This window comes from Pollicipes pollicipes, unplaced genomic scaffold (genome assembly GCF_011947565.3).
Source record: "Pollicipes pollicipes isolate AB1234 unplaced genomic scaffold, Ppol_2.1 Scaffold_4881;HRSCAF=5763_pilon_pilon_pilon, whole genome shotgun sequence".
Lineage (NCBI taxonomy): Eukaryota > Metazoa > Arthropoda > Thecostraca > Pollicipedomorpha > Pollicipedidae > Pollicipes > Pollicipes pollicipes.
The window spans coordinates 52,703,564-52,718,522 of record NW_023596576.1 but is presented as its reverse complement, the minus strand read 5'-3'; the positions used below and the strand labels follow the sequence as shown (position 1 = coordinate 52,718,522).

General features: G+C 48.7%; 2 protein-coding genes across 7 annotated transcripts in view; one reads left to right on the top strand and one right to left on the bottom strand.

Moving 5' to 3' along the window:
* Positions 1–1,588, bottom strand: part of LOC119100872 (formin-binding protein 1-like) — a 33,568-nt gene extending 31,980 nt beyond the window's left edge. For both annotated transcript variants that reach the window (XM_037224045.1, XM_037224046.1), the window contains exon 1: positions 1,195–1,588. In XM_037224045.1, coding sequence (XP_037079940.1) covers positions 1,195–1,218 — 24 coding nt within the window. In that variant the 5' untranslated portion in view covers positions 1,219–1,588. The remainder of the gene's footprint in view (positions 1–1,194) is intronic.
* A 5,006-nt stretch (positions 1,589–6,594) lies between these two features.
* On the top strand, positions 6,595–14,691 carry LOC119101196 (persulfide dioxygenase ETHE1, mitochondrial). Of its 5 annotated transcripts, XM_037224488.1 has the most exons (8): positions 7,296–7,402; positions 7,503–7,545; positions 9,171–9,335; positions 10,754–10,898; positions 11,754–11,939; positions 12,290–12,472; positions 13,749–13,865; positions 14,272–14,691. In XM_037224488.1, exons 3-8 carry the CDS (start codon positions 9,171–9,173, stop codon positions 14,358–14,360), a joined length of 885 nt encoding a protein of 294 aa, XP_037080383.1. In that variant the 5' UTR covers positions 7,296–7,402; positions 7,503–7,545; the 3' UTR covers positions 14,361–14,691. The 5 variants fall into 5 exon arrangements, with proteins under 5 accessions (XP_037080382.1, XP_037080379.1, XP_037080380.1 ...); XM_037224487.1 differs by lacking the exons at positions 7,296–7,402; positions 7,503–7,545 and adding an exon at positions 6,595–6,775; XM_037224484.1 differs by having other exon boundaries at positions 7,283–7,545.
* The last annotated feature ends 268 nt before the right edge of the window (positions 14,692–14,959 follow it).

The following is a 14,959-nucleotide window of genomic DNA, read 5'->3' as shown; positions in this document are numbered from 1 at the left end:
CCACTGTACTATTATTTCTCAAAGATAACCTAAATAAAGCTGTAATGACCTGCAGTACTTGGATGATTTTGTACTCTGGTATAGAAAATTTGTACTCCACTGCCAGGATTTTTTTTTTCCAGCACTGGTTTATCATGGTCTCTAAACTAATCTGTAATTAATTCATAATGTTGGCTTAATTTTAAATTATATATATATTTGTATTCCATTGACATTTCAAGCAAGATGCATCAATTTCACTGGTGTTTAAGTAGTTGAGGGACATCTTGCTGTTCTGGCACATGAGTAGATGGTTGTAAGATATGTTGATGTGCAGCAGAGAAAATTTCCTCAGATAACTTGGTTCTTACAGGGTTGATAGGTTCTGCAGCATTGATCAGTAAACACTGCTTAGTCAATTTTCATTCTCATTTCATTACCATTACACAGGATGACCACTACCTGTTTTAAGGAAACAGTGATGCATGGAGCACAAAAATTTGCCTTTTCTTACCCTTTAATTTAACAGCATAGGATGACTATTATCCGTCTTTTGGAAAAAAGTGGTGTGTGGAACTAAAGATGAGAAGTGAAAGTTATTGATGAGCTTCATGTAAAAGTGACTTCATTCTTTCTTGAACCTAATAAGGCTACAAATTTTCTGTAATTGCCATCGACTACTGCACAGCATATGACATCATTCAAGCTACCATAAGTGATGCTGTGTGTAAGACATCTGGGATAATTGCAGAACAGACAACAAAGTGTGATAAAACCCGTGGCAGAGGTCATCCTGGCTAGACTGCATAAAATATGTTACCCCAAATAGCCAAACAGACATAGCAACAGAACCAAGTGAATCCTGCAGAGCGACAACCATCATTGCAGCAATTGCGGCCTATTCATCCTCTAAACGTCTGCGCTCCCAGGTTACATGCAGAGCTGCTGCTTGCTTAAACATGAAGTCAATATTTAAGGGAATTATGGTGTTGCAAAGGTAATTTCAGGGCAACAATCATAAGCCAATGTTTAAAACAACACTAATTAGAAAATTCAGCACAATTTAACATAGTCTGTATGCATGTGTGGGCAATGTGTATCACATAAATGTAGCACAGCCATCTGTTGGAGTGGGTATTTTTGCAGCCTGGCAACCTTACATAAGATCTCTTTTTTTAATCTGCAGGGAAACCACTTATGGTTTAAAGTACTTACCCATAGCTCTGTACCCCATGCCATTTTGAATATGAAGTGATGAGCCTCAGTCTTCTCCAGTTATAGCGGATGGTGGAAAATTTGGTGGCGAATCAATCTTCAGGGAACCATATCAACGAAACAAGTCTAAGTTGACAATGAGCTAAGAAGGTAGAAACCCCTTGTCAACACTCGGAACCGCCTGCGCGAAGAGGCTCTGCACTCTGCACTTGGTATCTGTTTTTCACGAAGTGCGTGACACTCATATCCACGGACACTCCGCAGGTTGCGAAGAAACCTTGCTTTACCGCAGCTGCCGGTACCGAAGCACCATTCTACGCGAGGAGGTGACCTGACTTTTTCAAATCCTCATATCTTCACTCGCTCCTCTCTGGGCACGTCCGCCGGCCCTCCGTTCGACGACAACCGTCTAACTGTACGGTACAAAAACCGATTCCTGCGCGTCTAAGACAAACTGTTATCAGCTGATTATTTCAATAGACCAGGGTAGCATTGAGGTTCAAAAACAATCAAAAGTCATTGAATGACGAAGCCCCTGTTCCGTTGATTGCAATCCGGGCTTTCCGATGTTCAATGGTCGTTGGAAATGTTTCGTAGCACCTGCGCGGTACGGTTTCATGTGCAGCTTAGGATGGGGGACAACAGGATTGCTCTGTTTGGATGTTCTGATATAAGTGAAGAGAATTGATAAGGAAGCGCTGGAACATGATTTTCTTCAGGCGATTGGTCCGTTTGAGGTTAGGTTTTAGCACGCATATGCGTGCAAACATCTTAATTTTTATAATTTTGGGTATGGATCGGCGGCTTAGCAGCGCGTATGCAGGGTTTCACAATCAGTGTCGCAATTGGACATTCTGTTTTAAATATCCTACAATTTTGTTACCGCTCTCCCTCAATTTTGTGCGCCACAGGCGAATGGGATATACTTCATGACGTAAAATATCGCATGTCCTCAATCTTTCAAATTTCATTGCCCGTCTCGGTTTGTCTTGTTGGCATTAATCGCATAGATACAGGATCCAACCCGGCGGCACAAGGATTCACCTTGGTACCAAACGAAGTCGTGCAAGGTCGAACTCCAGATTAGTGTTTCCAGTGCTCTCAGGCCCTCTCGTGCAACCGCCGTGAAGCTAGCTATCGGTTCGAAGGAAAAGATTAGTGGTGTTTAATTAAGGTCAGTGACGTTGTTTGACCATAGTGAGGTCAAGGTGACCAAGTAACTAGAACATTGTTCCTATGTTGCCATTCACAGAAGTGTTAGGGATTACGCTAGGCGTATGTTCCTAAAGCAAATGTTAACCTGGGTCATTTTAGGTCAGTGATCTATTTGACATTTAAAGCGTCCATGGAAAAGGCCTTTTGCGGTCCCTGCCATTAAGTACTTCGAAATAAAAACCAGAGCCTACCCAGTACCCAAGCTCTCGAGTACAAAAGCAGATTAGTTTTGACCTAAGTATGACCTCCATATCCGGACCTAAGTCAATGGAGTTGATTGCAATTCTTAATTCAGTTGGTGTATTACCTGAGAAACTATTTCAGATAGGTATGGCTTCATCTAACACTCAGTTGTTGCACCACACTGAACCATTTCCTAGAAATGTCCCTCGCTGACAGCGATGGCCTGACATTGATACACCATAGGGCAGCGACCTCACAAGGCACATCTAAATTTTATATCAAGCGATCCGTCTTTTCTACGGCATGCGAAGTCCGACGCGGCTATGCCGCGCCGTTCCGAAATCATTGTGGAAAAACCTTTAGGAAGGGGGTTAATTTTGCCCCCCGAGCCGAGCGCGCGTCAATAACCAAACTCCTCTAGTTTCTGAGCTATACGGCCGCGGAAAGGTGCAAACTATTTTTCAGACTGCTTCAAGACCATCTAGGCATCCACAAAGCCATAATAACATCATTAAAATCCTCTCATTTCATAAATCATGAGGCGATCAAGGCCAAGAAAAATATAATTGACAAGTCGTTCGTATCCGGTGTTCACGATCACGAATTCCAGGTATACCGGCTGTCAGTTGGCTTTTAGTCAATGTTGTGCAAGGTACGATGACGTAACAAATCTGACGCATTGAGAAGCATGTTAACTTAACAGAGACATTATGCTGTCGAGAGCAGTAGCTTTTACTTAAAAGCCTACCAGTAATCATGGGTGGGCTTTTTCAATTATATCTGATTCTTGCTTCAACATCTTCAACAGTGAAACATTTCCCTAAAAGTCAATCTGTTAATCAGCGCCTGCCCGGGAGTCTGAGACAACCGCACCCGGCCGGGTGGCGGGCGGGGGGGGGGGGGGGGGGGCGGAGTTGACTTCCCCTCTGGGATCTCCAACTTCCATTCGTCGTATAAGAATGTCCGTGAAGTTAGTGATTTATTCAGAGATTTTTTCAGCGATGAGCTCCAATTTTCCTGATGAACAGTCCCAAGGTAAAATGCGGCTTGCAAACACCAAAAATGACCCTTATTTTGCAATATCATGTGACCTTCAAGGTCAAAAGCTGGGTCAAAGGACGGGGAGCTCGATATCCCCCAAAAATACCGGCTGATTTTCAACTTGCAAATGTTGGAATATTCACCACAGAAAGAATTAGCGTCCGTGAAAAAGTCATGACCTTTCAAGGTCACTGTTTAAGGTCAAACGTGGGCTCAAAGAAAGGGAACCTCATATCAACCAAAAATTACTGGCCGACTTTTAACTTATAAACATCAGAATAGTCACCACAGAAAGAACTAGCGTCCGTCCAAAAGTTCCGACCTCTCAAGATCACCCTTCAAGGTCAAACACGGACTCAAAAGACGGGGAGATCCATATCGCCCAAAAATTACCGGCTGATTTTTAACTTACAAAGATCAAAACATTTACCACGGAAAGAGCCAGCGTCCGTTAAAAAGTCCTTACCTATCAAGATAACCCTTCAAGGTCAAACACGGGCTCAAAGGACGAAGAAAAGAGTTTGAGTTTCAAATCGGCCGGTAATTTTTGGGTGATATGGAGTTCCCCGTCCTTTGAGCCCTCGTTTGACCGTGAATGGTGACCTACAGAGGTCAGGACTTTTTGACGGACGCTAACTCTTTCTCTGGTGATTATTTTGATGCCTCAAAGTTTAAAATCGGCCGGTAACTTTTGGGTGATTTGAAGTTCCCCGCCATTTGAGCCCGCGTTTGACCTTGAAGGGTGACCTTGAGAGGCCAGGACTTTTTGACGGACGCTGGCTCTTTCTGTGCTAAATATTCTGACATTTGCAAGTTGAAGATCGGCCGGTAATTTTTGGGTGATATCGAGTTCCCCGTCCTTTGACCTAGCTTTTGACCTGGAAGGTCACGTGATATTGCAAAATAAGGGCCATTTTTGGTGCTATCATGCCACGGTTGACCTTGAAACCCTTTGTTATGGAAATTGGAACTGGTCGCTGAAAATTCGCTGAATAAATCGCTAATTGCATGGACATTCCGCCCATGCGCTCAAGACTTTTTTTTTACTTCTTCCAACATTCTTCCTAAAAGACGCGGAGAACATCCACTGCTCAGCAACAGTGTCTATCTTTTTTACCTCTTTCCTTCCTTTTTAATGCTTGATAAGTTCTTTAAAGCCCTATGAAACATAATACGAATTGTGTTGCGCGTAGTAGTATTTGGAGGTGCAGATTCACAGCGCAGAATTGTACCAGAGTTGGTGGGCTTGATAAAGAGCTCCGTTTCTAATGTTGTGCGGTTGTTTCTCTTTTCCTCCGTCACTAGCTTATCCAAATATGGGACCCCCTTCCACTCCCTGTATGCTCCACCGTAAAGACCAAATTTGAATGCTAGCTGTTCATGAACTCTAAAAATTATTTACGGGCACGCCGTCTGTGCGTCCATACCTCAACACAATGATCCATGCATTTAGCTAAGAAAATTGGTTTTAACAGGCTAGGTTAACAGGGCAGGGCCTTCGTTTCAGATTGGTCTAGAAGTATTATCCCCAGCGCATGGGCTTTCCATTGTTTTACCTAATTCACGTCGGCAGAAGTCATCTCTGAACGAGATGACTTCTGACGAGAAGTTGTCCTAGAGACACTACTCTAAAAGACCGCAGGCGTCCTCTTTTGATAGACTGCAAATATCAATTTCATGGAAATGGTTCTTCACCTTAGCTTTCACGGCAGCGATAACCTCATTGACTGGTAGATTGCTAGATAAATCAACACCATCCACACTGAAGAAAATGCTGCCCTCTGGTAACACTTCTGCCTGCGAATGATAAGAAGACTTTTTTAGAAAGTTTGTGATGTCCCACAGATTAATGGGAACAAACACTAAAAGTTGGTCGGGTATTTTTCTAAAAAGACACAACATTTCCCTGCAGGACCACCGCACGGAGATATGGTGGACCTAAGCGGCAGCGCGGGTTTGCGATCCTTAGGCAGCCAATAGGACGCAGGCGTTCTACTGTCCACTTCATTTATCGCTCTGCTTACCTATGACATCATTTTTCCGAAGGTCTCTGATAAAGTTCCACTGGTCTGCAGTGCCATTTATTTTGCATACGTTGGGGTTTTTGAACGTGCGCAGAGCGCCATCCTTCAATTTTCGTTAGGCTGACGTGTACATCATGTCCTGTAAGGTTCCGCAAATATCTCTGATCAGGTCTCTGATGAAATTCCGCTGATGTACAGTGACAACTAGTTTGCCTACTTTATGGTTTTTTAACGTGCGCAATACGTCATTCGTCAATTTCTGTAGGCTGACTTTTGCATCAGCATTGAAAAGTTCCGGGAAGTGCTTACCGATGTCTGGAAACCTAAGCGACATATCTGGGATGCTTCCTCGATGAGGCTGATCTTCGTCGCGATCTTCTGCGTCTGCCCCACCGAGGCCACAATGCTTGTTCGCCGCTCTGATGGTACTGCTGCGTCGTGTACTGAAGCTGGTCGATCCTGGCCCGCTGCAGTCGCAGCGCTAGTGGTGTTGCAGCCATCACGCAATTTTGAGGCGTACTCGTTCCACTATTTGCCTTATGCAAAATGCTCAATTCCACAATTTTCAAGAAGATACCAACTCTCTGGGTTTGTTCCCACTCATCTGTGAGACACCAGAGACTGACACGCAGGGGAGTACGCATGCATGCATGCGTGCGTGCGTGCGTGCGTGCGTGCGTGCGTGCGTGCGTGCGTGCGTGCATGCATGCGTGTGTGCATGTGTACGTGGGTACATGCGTGCGTACATGCGCATGCATGCGATTTGTCAACATTTCGTTTCCTCCGTTCAGATCGGTGCAAACAGTGCAGACTTATCTACCTGACAGTGTATCGCAAAGTTCAACAACGTGTTGCATCATTGCACATGACGCAGCACTTCTTCGCAGCGGGGTAAATCCAAGAATTCTGTCTGGCAGCCAGTGCAGCCGTGCTCGTCCAAGTGAGCAGCACGCTGAGGTAGGTGCCTGTGAACACTACGGTCGTGGCCTGCCGTCCCACGCCGTGTGCTGGCGCGGAATATCTTTTGAAGCGTGAAGAGCCACAGCGCCTCAGGCCGTGACGTTCGGCACCAGCAGCTCTGTGGAGACGCTTGAGCTTCTTACAAGACACGCTAAGTTGTAAGTTGCATGCGCGTGCGTATATTTAGGTGTCGGCGGATGGTTCATGTTGCGGCTATGGGGTAATGCACCTATGCATTACGTATGCATTCCGCTCCAATGTCGTGCTAGCCGAGTCAGGGATCTTAAAAGAAACATGGGCTCAGGTAGGTATGCTGAATTATAAAAGAACAATTGTTTAGTACAAGCGAATTGCGACCATACCCATTATCTCGTACCATTTAGCGCTATTGAAAGGCATACCATCGAGCATAGAGTATTATCGTCCGAGCACGCTACCGGTCGCTGGCTCTTTGTGTGAAGTGTTAACTCCGCAAGGCAAGCTGTCGCACCATAGCGAAGAACGTTATATGACAATGCAAATGCTTGGCTGCATTTCATTCTATCAAGTGCTCTTTTCAGAAGCACCATGGGGGTTTCCCTGCTGTAAAAGCACTTGCATTTGAGACCGGTTGTCGATGTATTTCGGCACGTTGGCCCTCTCTAGGGGATGTTTTCGGTATGTAGTACAACACGTGTCGTGTGTTTACGTCGTATGTCGTTAGATAGCCTTGGCCGATGTGCAGCCGTTGTACTAACAGAGTCGGCCGTTATACGCAACTGGCTGGTGCCTGCGGTGCTCACAAAGTATGCTATTAAGATGCTTTTTATTTTATGATGTGTTTATGGAAATATTATCCGTTTTATTCGCCGACATGTGTTAAGGGAATATTTTCTGGTTCTACAGTATGTATCGTGCAAACGGAATGTTATGAAAGTGGAGGCATGTGGTAAGCTCTATTCTATCCGAATCATGTTGCAGACTTTTGGAACTTAATTTGCGGGCATTTTGCATGCCATTGTGCGATTCGATGTAAGTTCAGTTGCATGTTATGAAGTTAAACTTGCATGAGAGATGACATAATGCAGATGTATGTTTTTCACAATGTTTATGTTTGTGATGGGGTGAGGATTTGGTATAGCACCTCAGTTTAATTGCATAATCTTAGCTGAATCAGGTTCTTCATGTTCTTAAGAAATGCAAGGTGATGTGACCAATGATGATTACTTGGATGCATGACTAAAAATGCTGAGTAGTTATACAATGCTTATGATATTGATTATACCATTCCTCTAAAGTCATGTCAGATAGCTATCTGTTCTGGGTTGTATGATGAAATGTCATGCCTTTCATGGGGTGACTGACATGAATTGATTTTTTATTGTCCTGCATAGACAGTGCTTTCTGTTAGCTTGTTGCTGTTGTATATGTAATATTGAGGTGCAAGGATGACAATCAAACTATTGCATAGATAACATAGGTATTAGGTAACTTGTTAAGAACTGAGACCCTCATTTGAGATGCATAGGATTTCTGGAATTGTTGACCTGTAGAGATATTTACATACCTACTCAGTGAAATACATAAGCTTGTGATAATTTCTAGATGCTCAAGTAAGTATTGTCATTTGTTTCTCAGAAAAGTGAGCTGAGGCTTAATTTAAATAGCTAAACTCTTTGATTGGTAACTTAATTCCATCACCTTGTGCAATTTTCCAAAATGAAAATTACAGAACTAGGAAGTAAAACATGCATGTTTTGTGGCTTGAATTCTAGTCATATGCAGTATTCAGGGTAATTTAGAATGTAAACACATCCATGAGAAAATTAGTGCATATTGCAATGTTCTGGAATAATAGTTGTTCATTGTTTAGTAATATGTTCATGGGCCATTATGTCCATTCTTTGCCCTGCCATAAAATGATCATTGGGGATTTTGTGAAAATGGACACAAGATGGTGTGGAAGGAAAGGGAGTGCTCTGCTTATATAAAGTTTAGAGTGCAAGTTAATGGAACATTTTGCTTTTGAAAAACAACAGATATGCCTATATTTTAGCATAAAAAGCAGCATATTTACTGAGAGGATATTTTATGTATGGCAATATATGTCACATTTCAGCATTCAGTCTGTTGCATGGTAACTGTTCAAACCTTGAATATACAACATTATTCTTCCCATGCATTTAAAATTGCAAAGATGTGATTTGAAAGGATTTCTTCACAAGTCATGCCACCCATGTGGCAACAGGCAGCCATGGGGCAGTTTCCTTCAACATGATGCGAATGTGCACTGAACAGGTTATGCGGAGTACTCTGTGGAAATATGCGTAACTACTGACGCTGCTTTCACCACTAGATGGCAGTCTGAGAGTGAATTTTTGTGAATCGTAAACAGGCTGTCTTCACCGCACCATGAGTCTCGTTTGATAGATTCGCAACAGAACACTGCAACACGCTTGCCCAGAAGCGGGTCAGTCGGCCTACCCCCGACAGCGGCCTGTTCATATGGCTGTCGATGCCGCGTTCTCGCCGGCCGGCCGGCGTCACCGTGTTTGAGAACAGCATCCTCTCCAGATGCTGGCGTTGCGGCAGGCGGTACTCTGCAGGGGTCGGACGATGGCCACTCTGACCCCCAGCGCGGCAGCGGTGGCAACGTCGGCGCTCCGTGCAGCCCACCCCGTCAGACTGCAGTCCACAGCCGCGGCAGCGGGCCCGGCCAGTAACCTGCTACTACGTCAGGTGGGAGGCCAATCTGTCGTGACGATGACCTTTGTTCCTGACATTGACTGTACCTGCTTGCTCGAATGAGTCCTGACCATTCAGCCCCTCACGTATGAAGAGGGCATGTACAGGGCAGTGCCCCGAATAGTGGTCATATGTTCGTTCCCTGTCAGTTAAGCTGCGCGGTACTTGTGACGTGCTAATTCAAGTTTGAAAGAAATGAATAATCGGAACAACTTAGCGACCTCGCGATACGGTGAGGACTGTTGTGTTTGTCTTCCTAAAGCATTATTGTTATGAGTATTTACAAACGCTTATGGAACATGTGACATCTTGCAATACATTCACCATTGGTTTCATGTAACATTTCAGACGTTAGACGACTTGTAAACTCTAAGGAAATGGACCCAGCCCAATCTCATCAGCGAAAAATCAAAATCATCGCATCGATGTCCTATCCGTTTGTTTGCGGCGATGTGCTCCTGCTGGAATTGGATGTTTAAAACTTAGACGAGAAAACCAGGCGGAATGTGTGTCTTGTTATTTGCATGAATATTGAATGGGCTAATTATGCGTTCTGAAACTTCAGTTGCCTAACTTAAAGTCAATTTAAAAGATAGCGCGCGCTGATACCACAGTTCAACCATAGACGTGATGCTAAAGCAGCATATCAGTCTGATATCCTTCATCACGATGGTTAGGTAAAGCGTATCGTGTGTATTCAAACATGGATGCACAAGCAAACCATTATTCACAGTCATGTAGGAGTGTAAATGGTGTAACAATCTCCCAGTCTTTCCGCTCTTGAAGTCGCACGTCTGCTCCGTGTGGCCAAAATGATCAATGAAGGAATTATTCACTGTCGGTTTGTCTCATGACAGTTATGAGATCGTGTTGGGTTTCTCGAGGATGGCGTGCAGTCAAAATATGACAGTGTGTTATCGTGTCTTTCGGTAAGGGACTGGATATGATATGACTGCTCAGGCCTGACAAACGTAGCTTGGTATTTTAATTTCCCTACTTCTCCTCAAATACAACTTGAGCTTCGTTGCGTTGCTAACATTTGACCGATCTATTCGCCGTGCGACGTGTGCCGCTTCCCAACAAAACCAGTGACAAAGCGTTTCGCCACTCTGCTTGCGCTATCGATCCGTACTGAGCCCGCTGTGGCTGTACCTGGCGCCCCTCCCGTCTCTGTACCTGGCGCCCCTCCCGTCTCCTCCCCGCTGCGCCTCGTAAGCGGGCCGGACCTCTGACCCGGCCGCCCCGCCGCCCCGCCGCCCCGCCGCCCCGCCCCGCCGCCCCGCCGCCCCGCCGCCCCGCCGCCCCGCCGCCCGCCGCCCCGTCGCCCCGCCGCCCCGCCCGTCGCCCCGCCCCGCCGCCCCGCCGCGAGCGCTGCTGTCCGCGGCGTCACCCGCGGACCGCCGCGCCGGCAGCTGTTCGATGCCGACACCTTCACGTACACGTACCTGGTGGCGGACCGGCGCAGCGGCGAGGCGGCGCTCATCGACCCCGTCATCGACCAGGTGGACCGCGACCTGACCCTGCTGCGCGACCTGCGACTGAAGCTGAAGTATGCCGGTCAGTAGGGCGTGGCGCCTGTGGACGGCGCGGCGCGCCGCTCGCTGTGGTCAGTGGTGCCGGACGGTCGGATGCGACAGTTTGTGCGCACGCACGCACGCACGCACGCACGCACGCACGCACGCACGCACGCACGCACGCACGCACGCACGCACGCACGCACGCACGCACGAGAGAGAGAGAGAGAGAGAGAGAGAGAGAGAGAGAGAGAGAGAGAGAGAGAGAGAGAGAGAGAGAGAGAGAGAGAGAGAGAGAGAGATACATACATAGCAGAGCATAGAGATACATACATACATACATACATACATACATACATACATACATACATACATACATACATACATACATACATACATACATACATACATACATACATACATACATACATACATACATACATACATACATACATACATACATACATACATACATACATACATACATACATACATACATACATGCATACATACATACATACATACATACATACATACATACATACATACATATACATATATACATATATACATATATACATATATACATATATACATATATATATATATATATATATATATATATATATACATATATATATATATATATATATATATATATATATATATATATATATACATATATATATAATATGTTTATGTTTGTTGCACATTCACACTTTTACTTACTTCAGGAAGGTTTTGGCGCGAGCAGTTTTAATTGGTAACAATATCATGGCGACTTAATCACTTCCTCCGTTTCTTTAATCACCGCTATTTGGGCCACCACATGTAAATGTCCTTTGTATTTCGCCGTCAGCCGCCGCCGACACGTAACGCGCTGCTCGCCGGCCGGCAGTGAACACTCACATGCACGCGGACCACGTGACCGGCTCGGGCCTGATCAAGGCGGCGCTGCCGGACTGCCAGAGCGTCATCTCGGCCGCCTCGGGTGCGCAGGCGGACGTGCTGCTGGCACCCGGCGACCGGCTGCGCGTGGGGGAGCTGGAGCTGGAGACGCGCGCCACGCCTGGTCACACCAACGGTGAGACGGGCCGGCGCCAGTTTGTTTCACCGCTGACGAGCTGGTCTCACCGACGGTCGCGAGGGAGGAGCGGACAGCACGGCGGCGAGGCGTGCGGTTTACGGGCACGGTATGGCGAATAGGTGTATAATTCACGTATTCCGGTGCGTGCTGCGTCATGACGTTGGTGTGGTATCATTCACCTGCAGTGGTGTCCGCCCGACACGCTTGGCGTTTGGTGACGTCTACCTCTGGCCGTGTGCTGCGCTGTGACCCACTCGTGCGGCACCCCGCCGTGACCCGGCACCGGACCACCCGACTGACGTGCCCTCCCCGCCCCCCTCCCCCCCCCCCCCGCTCGTCGGCCGCAGGCTGCGTCACGTACGTGCTGCACGCGGCCGGCCTGGCGTTCACCGGCGACGCCGTGCTGATCCGTGGCTGCGGACGCACAGACTTCCAGGAGGGCGACAGCGCCACGCTGTACGACTCGGTGCACAGCCAGGTGTTCAGCCTGCCTGAGCACTTCACCGTCTTGCCGGCGCACGACTATCACGGTAGGAGCGGGAACGGGGTCGTCGCGGCACCGCCGCAGTGGGGCGGCCAGTGGCTGGTGCGGGATGTGCTGCCAGGATGTGCTGCTAGTGCGACGTCATCAGGGTGAACATGAGCTGTCTCGGAGAAGCTTTGCGGTGCCACAAAACTAGGGCAGGCTGTGGTCTGGCTCCTATCGAGCTCCAGCAACAAGCTCATCGGTATCGGAAATCTCATTTTCAAGCCTAACATGGCTTAACTTGCCTTGTGTTTAGCTGCAAAGCCTAGGTGCCGTTTCGGTGAACACACTTTTCAGCGCTGGCTGTACCATACCTGGTGACGGGAAAAAAGGGCAAGTTCTTGTAAAGGATGAGTAATTGCACATACAGCTGCACAGCACACACCTGCCACAACAACGCATAGAGCTCGTTTTCGTTAAAACGAGTGGGTTTAAGTCGAGCGCTGGAGCTCAAGCACACAATGATTCGAATAAGCGAGCCCTGCCGCCTGCTGATAGACCTCGTCACCGGTGATCCCTGTCGCCTGCTGGTAGGCCTCGTCACCGGTGATCCTCGGGCTCGCCGCTGCTGATTAGCTGTCCGAGGCTGACCTTCCGTGACCTGTGTGGGCGGGCGCGGCCGATGACTGGGGCCCGCCCGACAGCCGCTCTGTTGCGGATGGGGCGGGGGCGGGGCGCAGCCGCTCTAGCCTGGCTTTCTGGCGCGGGAGACTGACGCTCGGGGTGGATTTCCCGGGCCTGGGGGAGGGACGCCAGTCGTATTATATACGGAATGTGGGTGGAAGATTTCAGCCAGTTTATTGGTCATTCCTCCAACACAGTCATTTGTCTGAAAGGGTTTTAGGTGCGTATTTTCCAGCATGGCCAGCAAGGTTCACCGAACATGTTATCAGCGTGCTTGCAGAAACTTGCATGAGGTCAAGGGTTGTCAAGGAGCTATCATCCTAGATCCAGTTTGTGTCCGTATTTATCCAGTTTGCGTCCGTTTGTCCGCTCAAAGAAGGTTTTCTTGGTATATTTCAGGTCAGGAATACATTACAAAGCTATTAATTATGTTGGACTTGGGATATCGATGAGCACTGTGAAATCAGCTTCGCTGAATGCATGTAAATAAGCGTGTGGCTGCGGCCATTGCCGGCTTCTGATCTTTGGTCATCAGCGTAATATGGACTGACGCTGTCTGACAGCTTCCAACTGCGTACGACTCGTGCAATATACACCTTGTCTAGAATAATCAAGTGAAGTCATTTGACGTAGACCATTCGCCCGCTCACTGACAGGCCTCACAAGCTCGTCCATTGCTGAAGAGAAGCACTTGAACCCAAGACTGTCCCTGCCCAAGGCGGAGTTCGTTAAGTTTATGGAGGGCCTCAAGCTTGACTACCCGAAGCGCATCGGTGAGTGACGCAGTCTCATGCTGACCGCACGCTGGCGCCCCGCCGGAGCTGTCTGCGTGCGCCGCTTGCCGGGCGTGTGCTAGCGTAACTGGCACCGTGCTCTGCTTCAAAATGAGGAGCACTAGCTAGCATCCTCGGCATTGCGTATGTGTATATCCGTGCTTAGTTATCTAACCGACACGGAACGGTGCAGTGCTACAGACTACACTTGCATGCGTTGAAAATTGATGAATGGCTGGTACATCTCCGCCACACCTCCACCCCCACCCCACCGCATTCATCTAAAATATGTCTGTGGTCTGCCGCACCGCCGCTACCGTGCCTGTGTGCGCGCTGGGCCGGCCGTGGCGCCGCCTGGTGTGACCTTGTCCCGCCCTGGTCCCGCTGACGCTGGCACGTGTTCCAGACGAGGCGCTGCCGGCCAACCGCGCCTGCGGCCTGCAGGAGCTCTCTGAGGCACATCGCGCCCTCTTCGATCGGCTGAGCACGGCCTGAACGTCTGACGCCCGGCGTGCGGGCCCGGGGCTGCCGAAGGCGGACCGCCCGGACCCCGACCGAGTGAGGACGGGCTGGCCGGAGCGGACGGAGGCTGAGCTCAGCCCGAGCTGGCCGGATCGGGCGGAGGCTGAACTCAGCCTGAGCGTCCACTGCCGCCCCAGCACGCCGTCGGGCCCCGTCTGGCAGGCTGAGACCGGCGGGCCGGTGCTATTGGGTGGACCGAGCGCCCGCGGGCCCGGTCTGCGGGGTCTGAGCGTGGCCGGGCGGCCGGAGTACTGACCCTGACCTGATCGCCGGCGGCCCGGGCGTGCGTCGCAGCTCGAGCTGAGCGAGGTGGAGGGGGGGGGGGGGGGGGGAGGGGGGACGCGTCTTTTGATGGGCTGTCGGGCGTCACCTAACCGGTTGGGCGGCACGTGACCGTCCTGGGCAGGGGTTGGGGACGGAAGAGGCGTAGCTGCGGTGTAGCCGGGTTTCAACGCACGCTGTGAGGATCCGCCGAGGTCGTGGCGGCGGGCGTGTGTCGTGCTTGTAAGCGGTGCTATCGAGGGGGCTGACAGAGATGTCAGCAGTGCTGATGCGTAACGTTGTTTTTTGAA

What these genes read in the sequence shown, in the direction of transcription:
- LOC119101196 (XM_037224483.1), top strand. Translation starts at nt 7,334, where the DNA reads ATGTGCAGCCGTTGTACTAACAGAGTCGGCCGTTATACGCAACTGGCT. An exon ending in GCCGGCGCACGACTATCACG is followed by an intron (nt 12,473 to 13,748) that starts GTAGGAGCGGGA and finishes GCTCACTGACAG; the next exon opens with GCCTCACAAGCTCGTCCATT. An exon ending in TGACTACCCGAAGCGCATCG is followed by an intron (nt 13,866 to 14,271) that starts GTGAGTGACGCA and finishes CACGTGTTCCAG; the next exon opens with ACGAGGCGCTGCCGGCCAAC.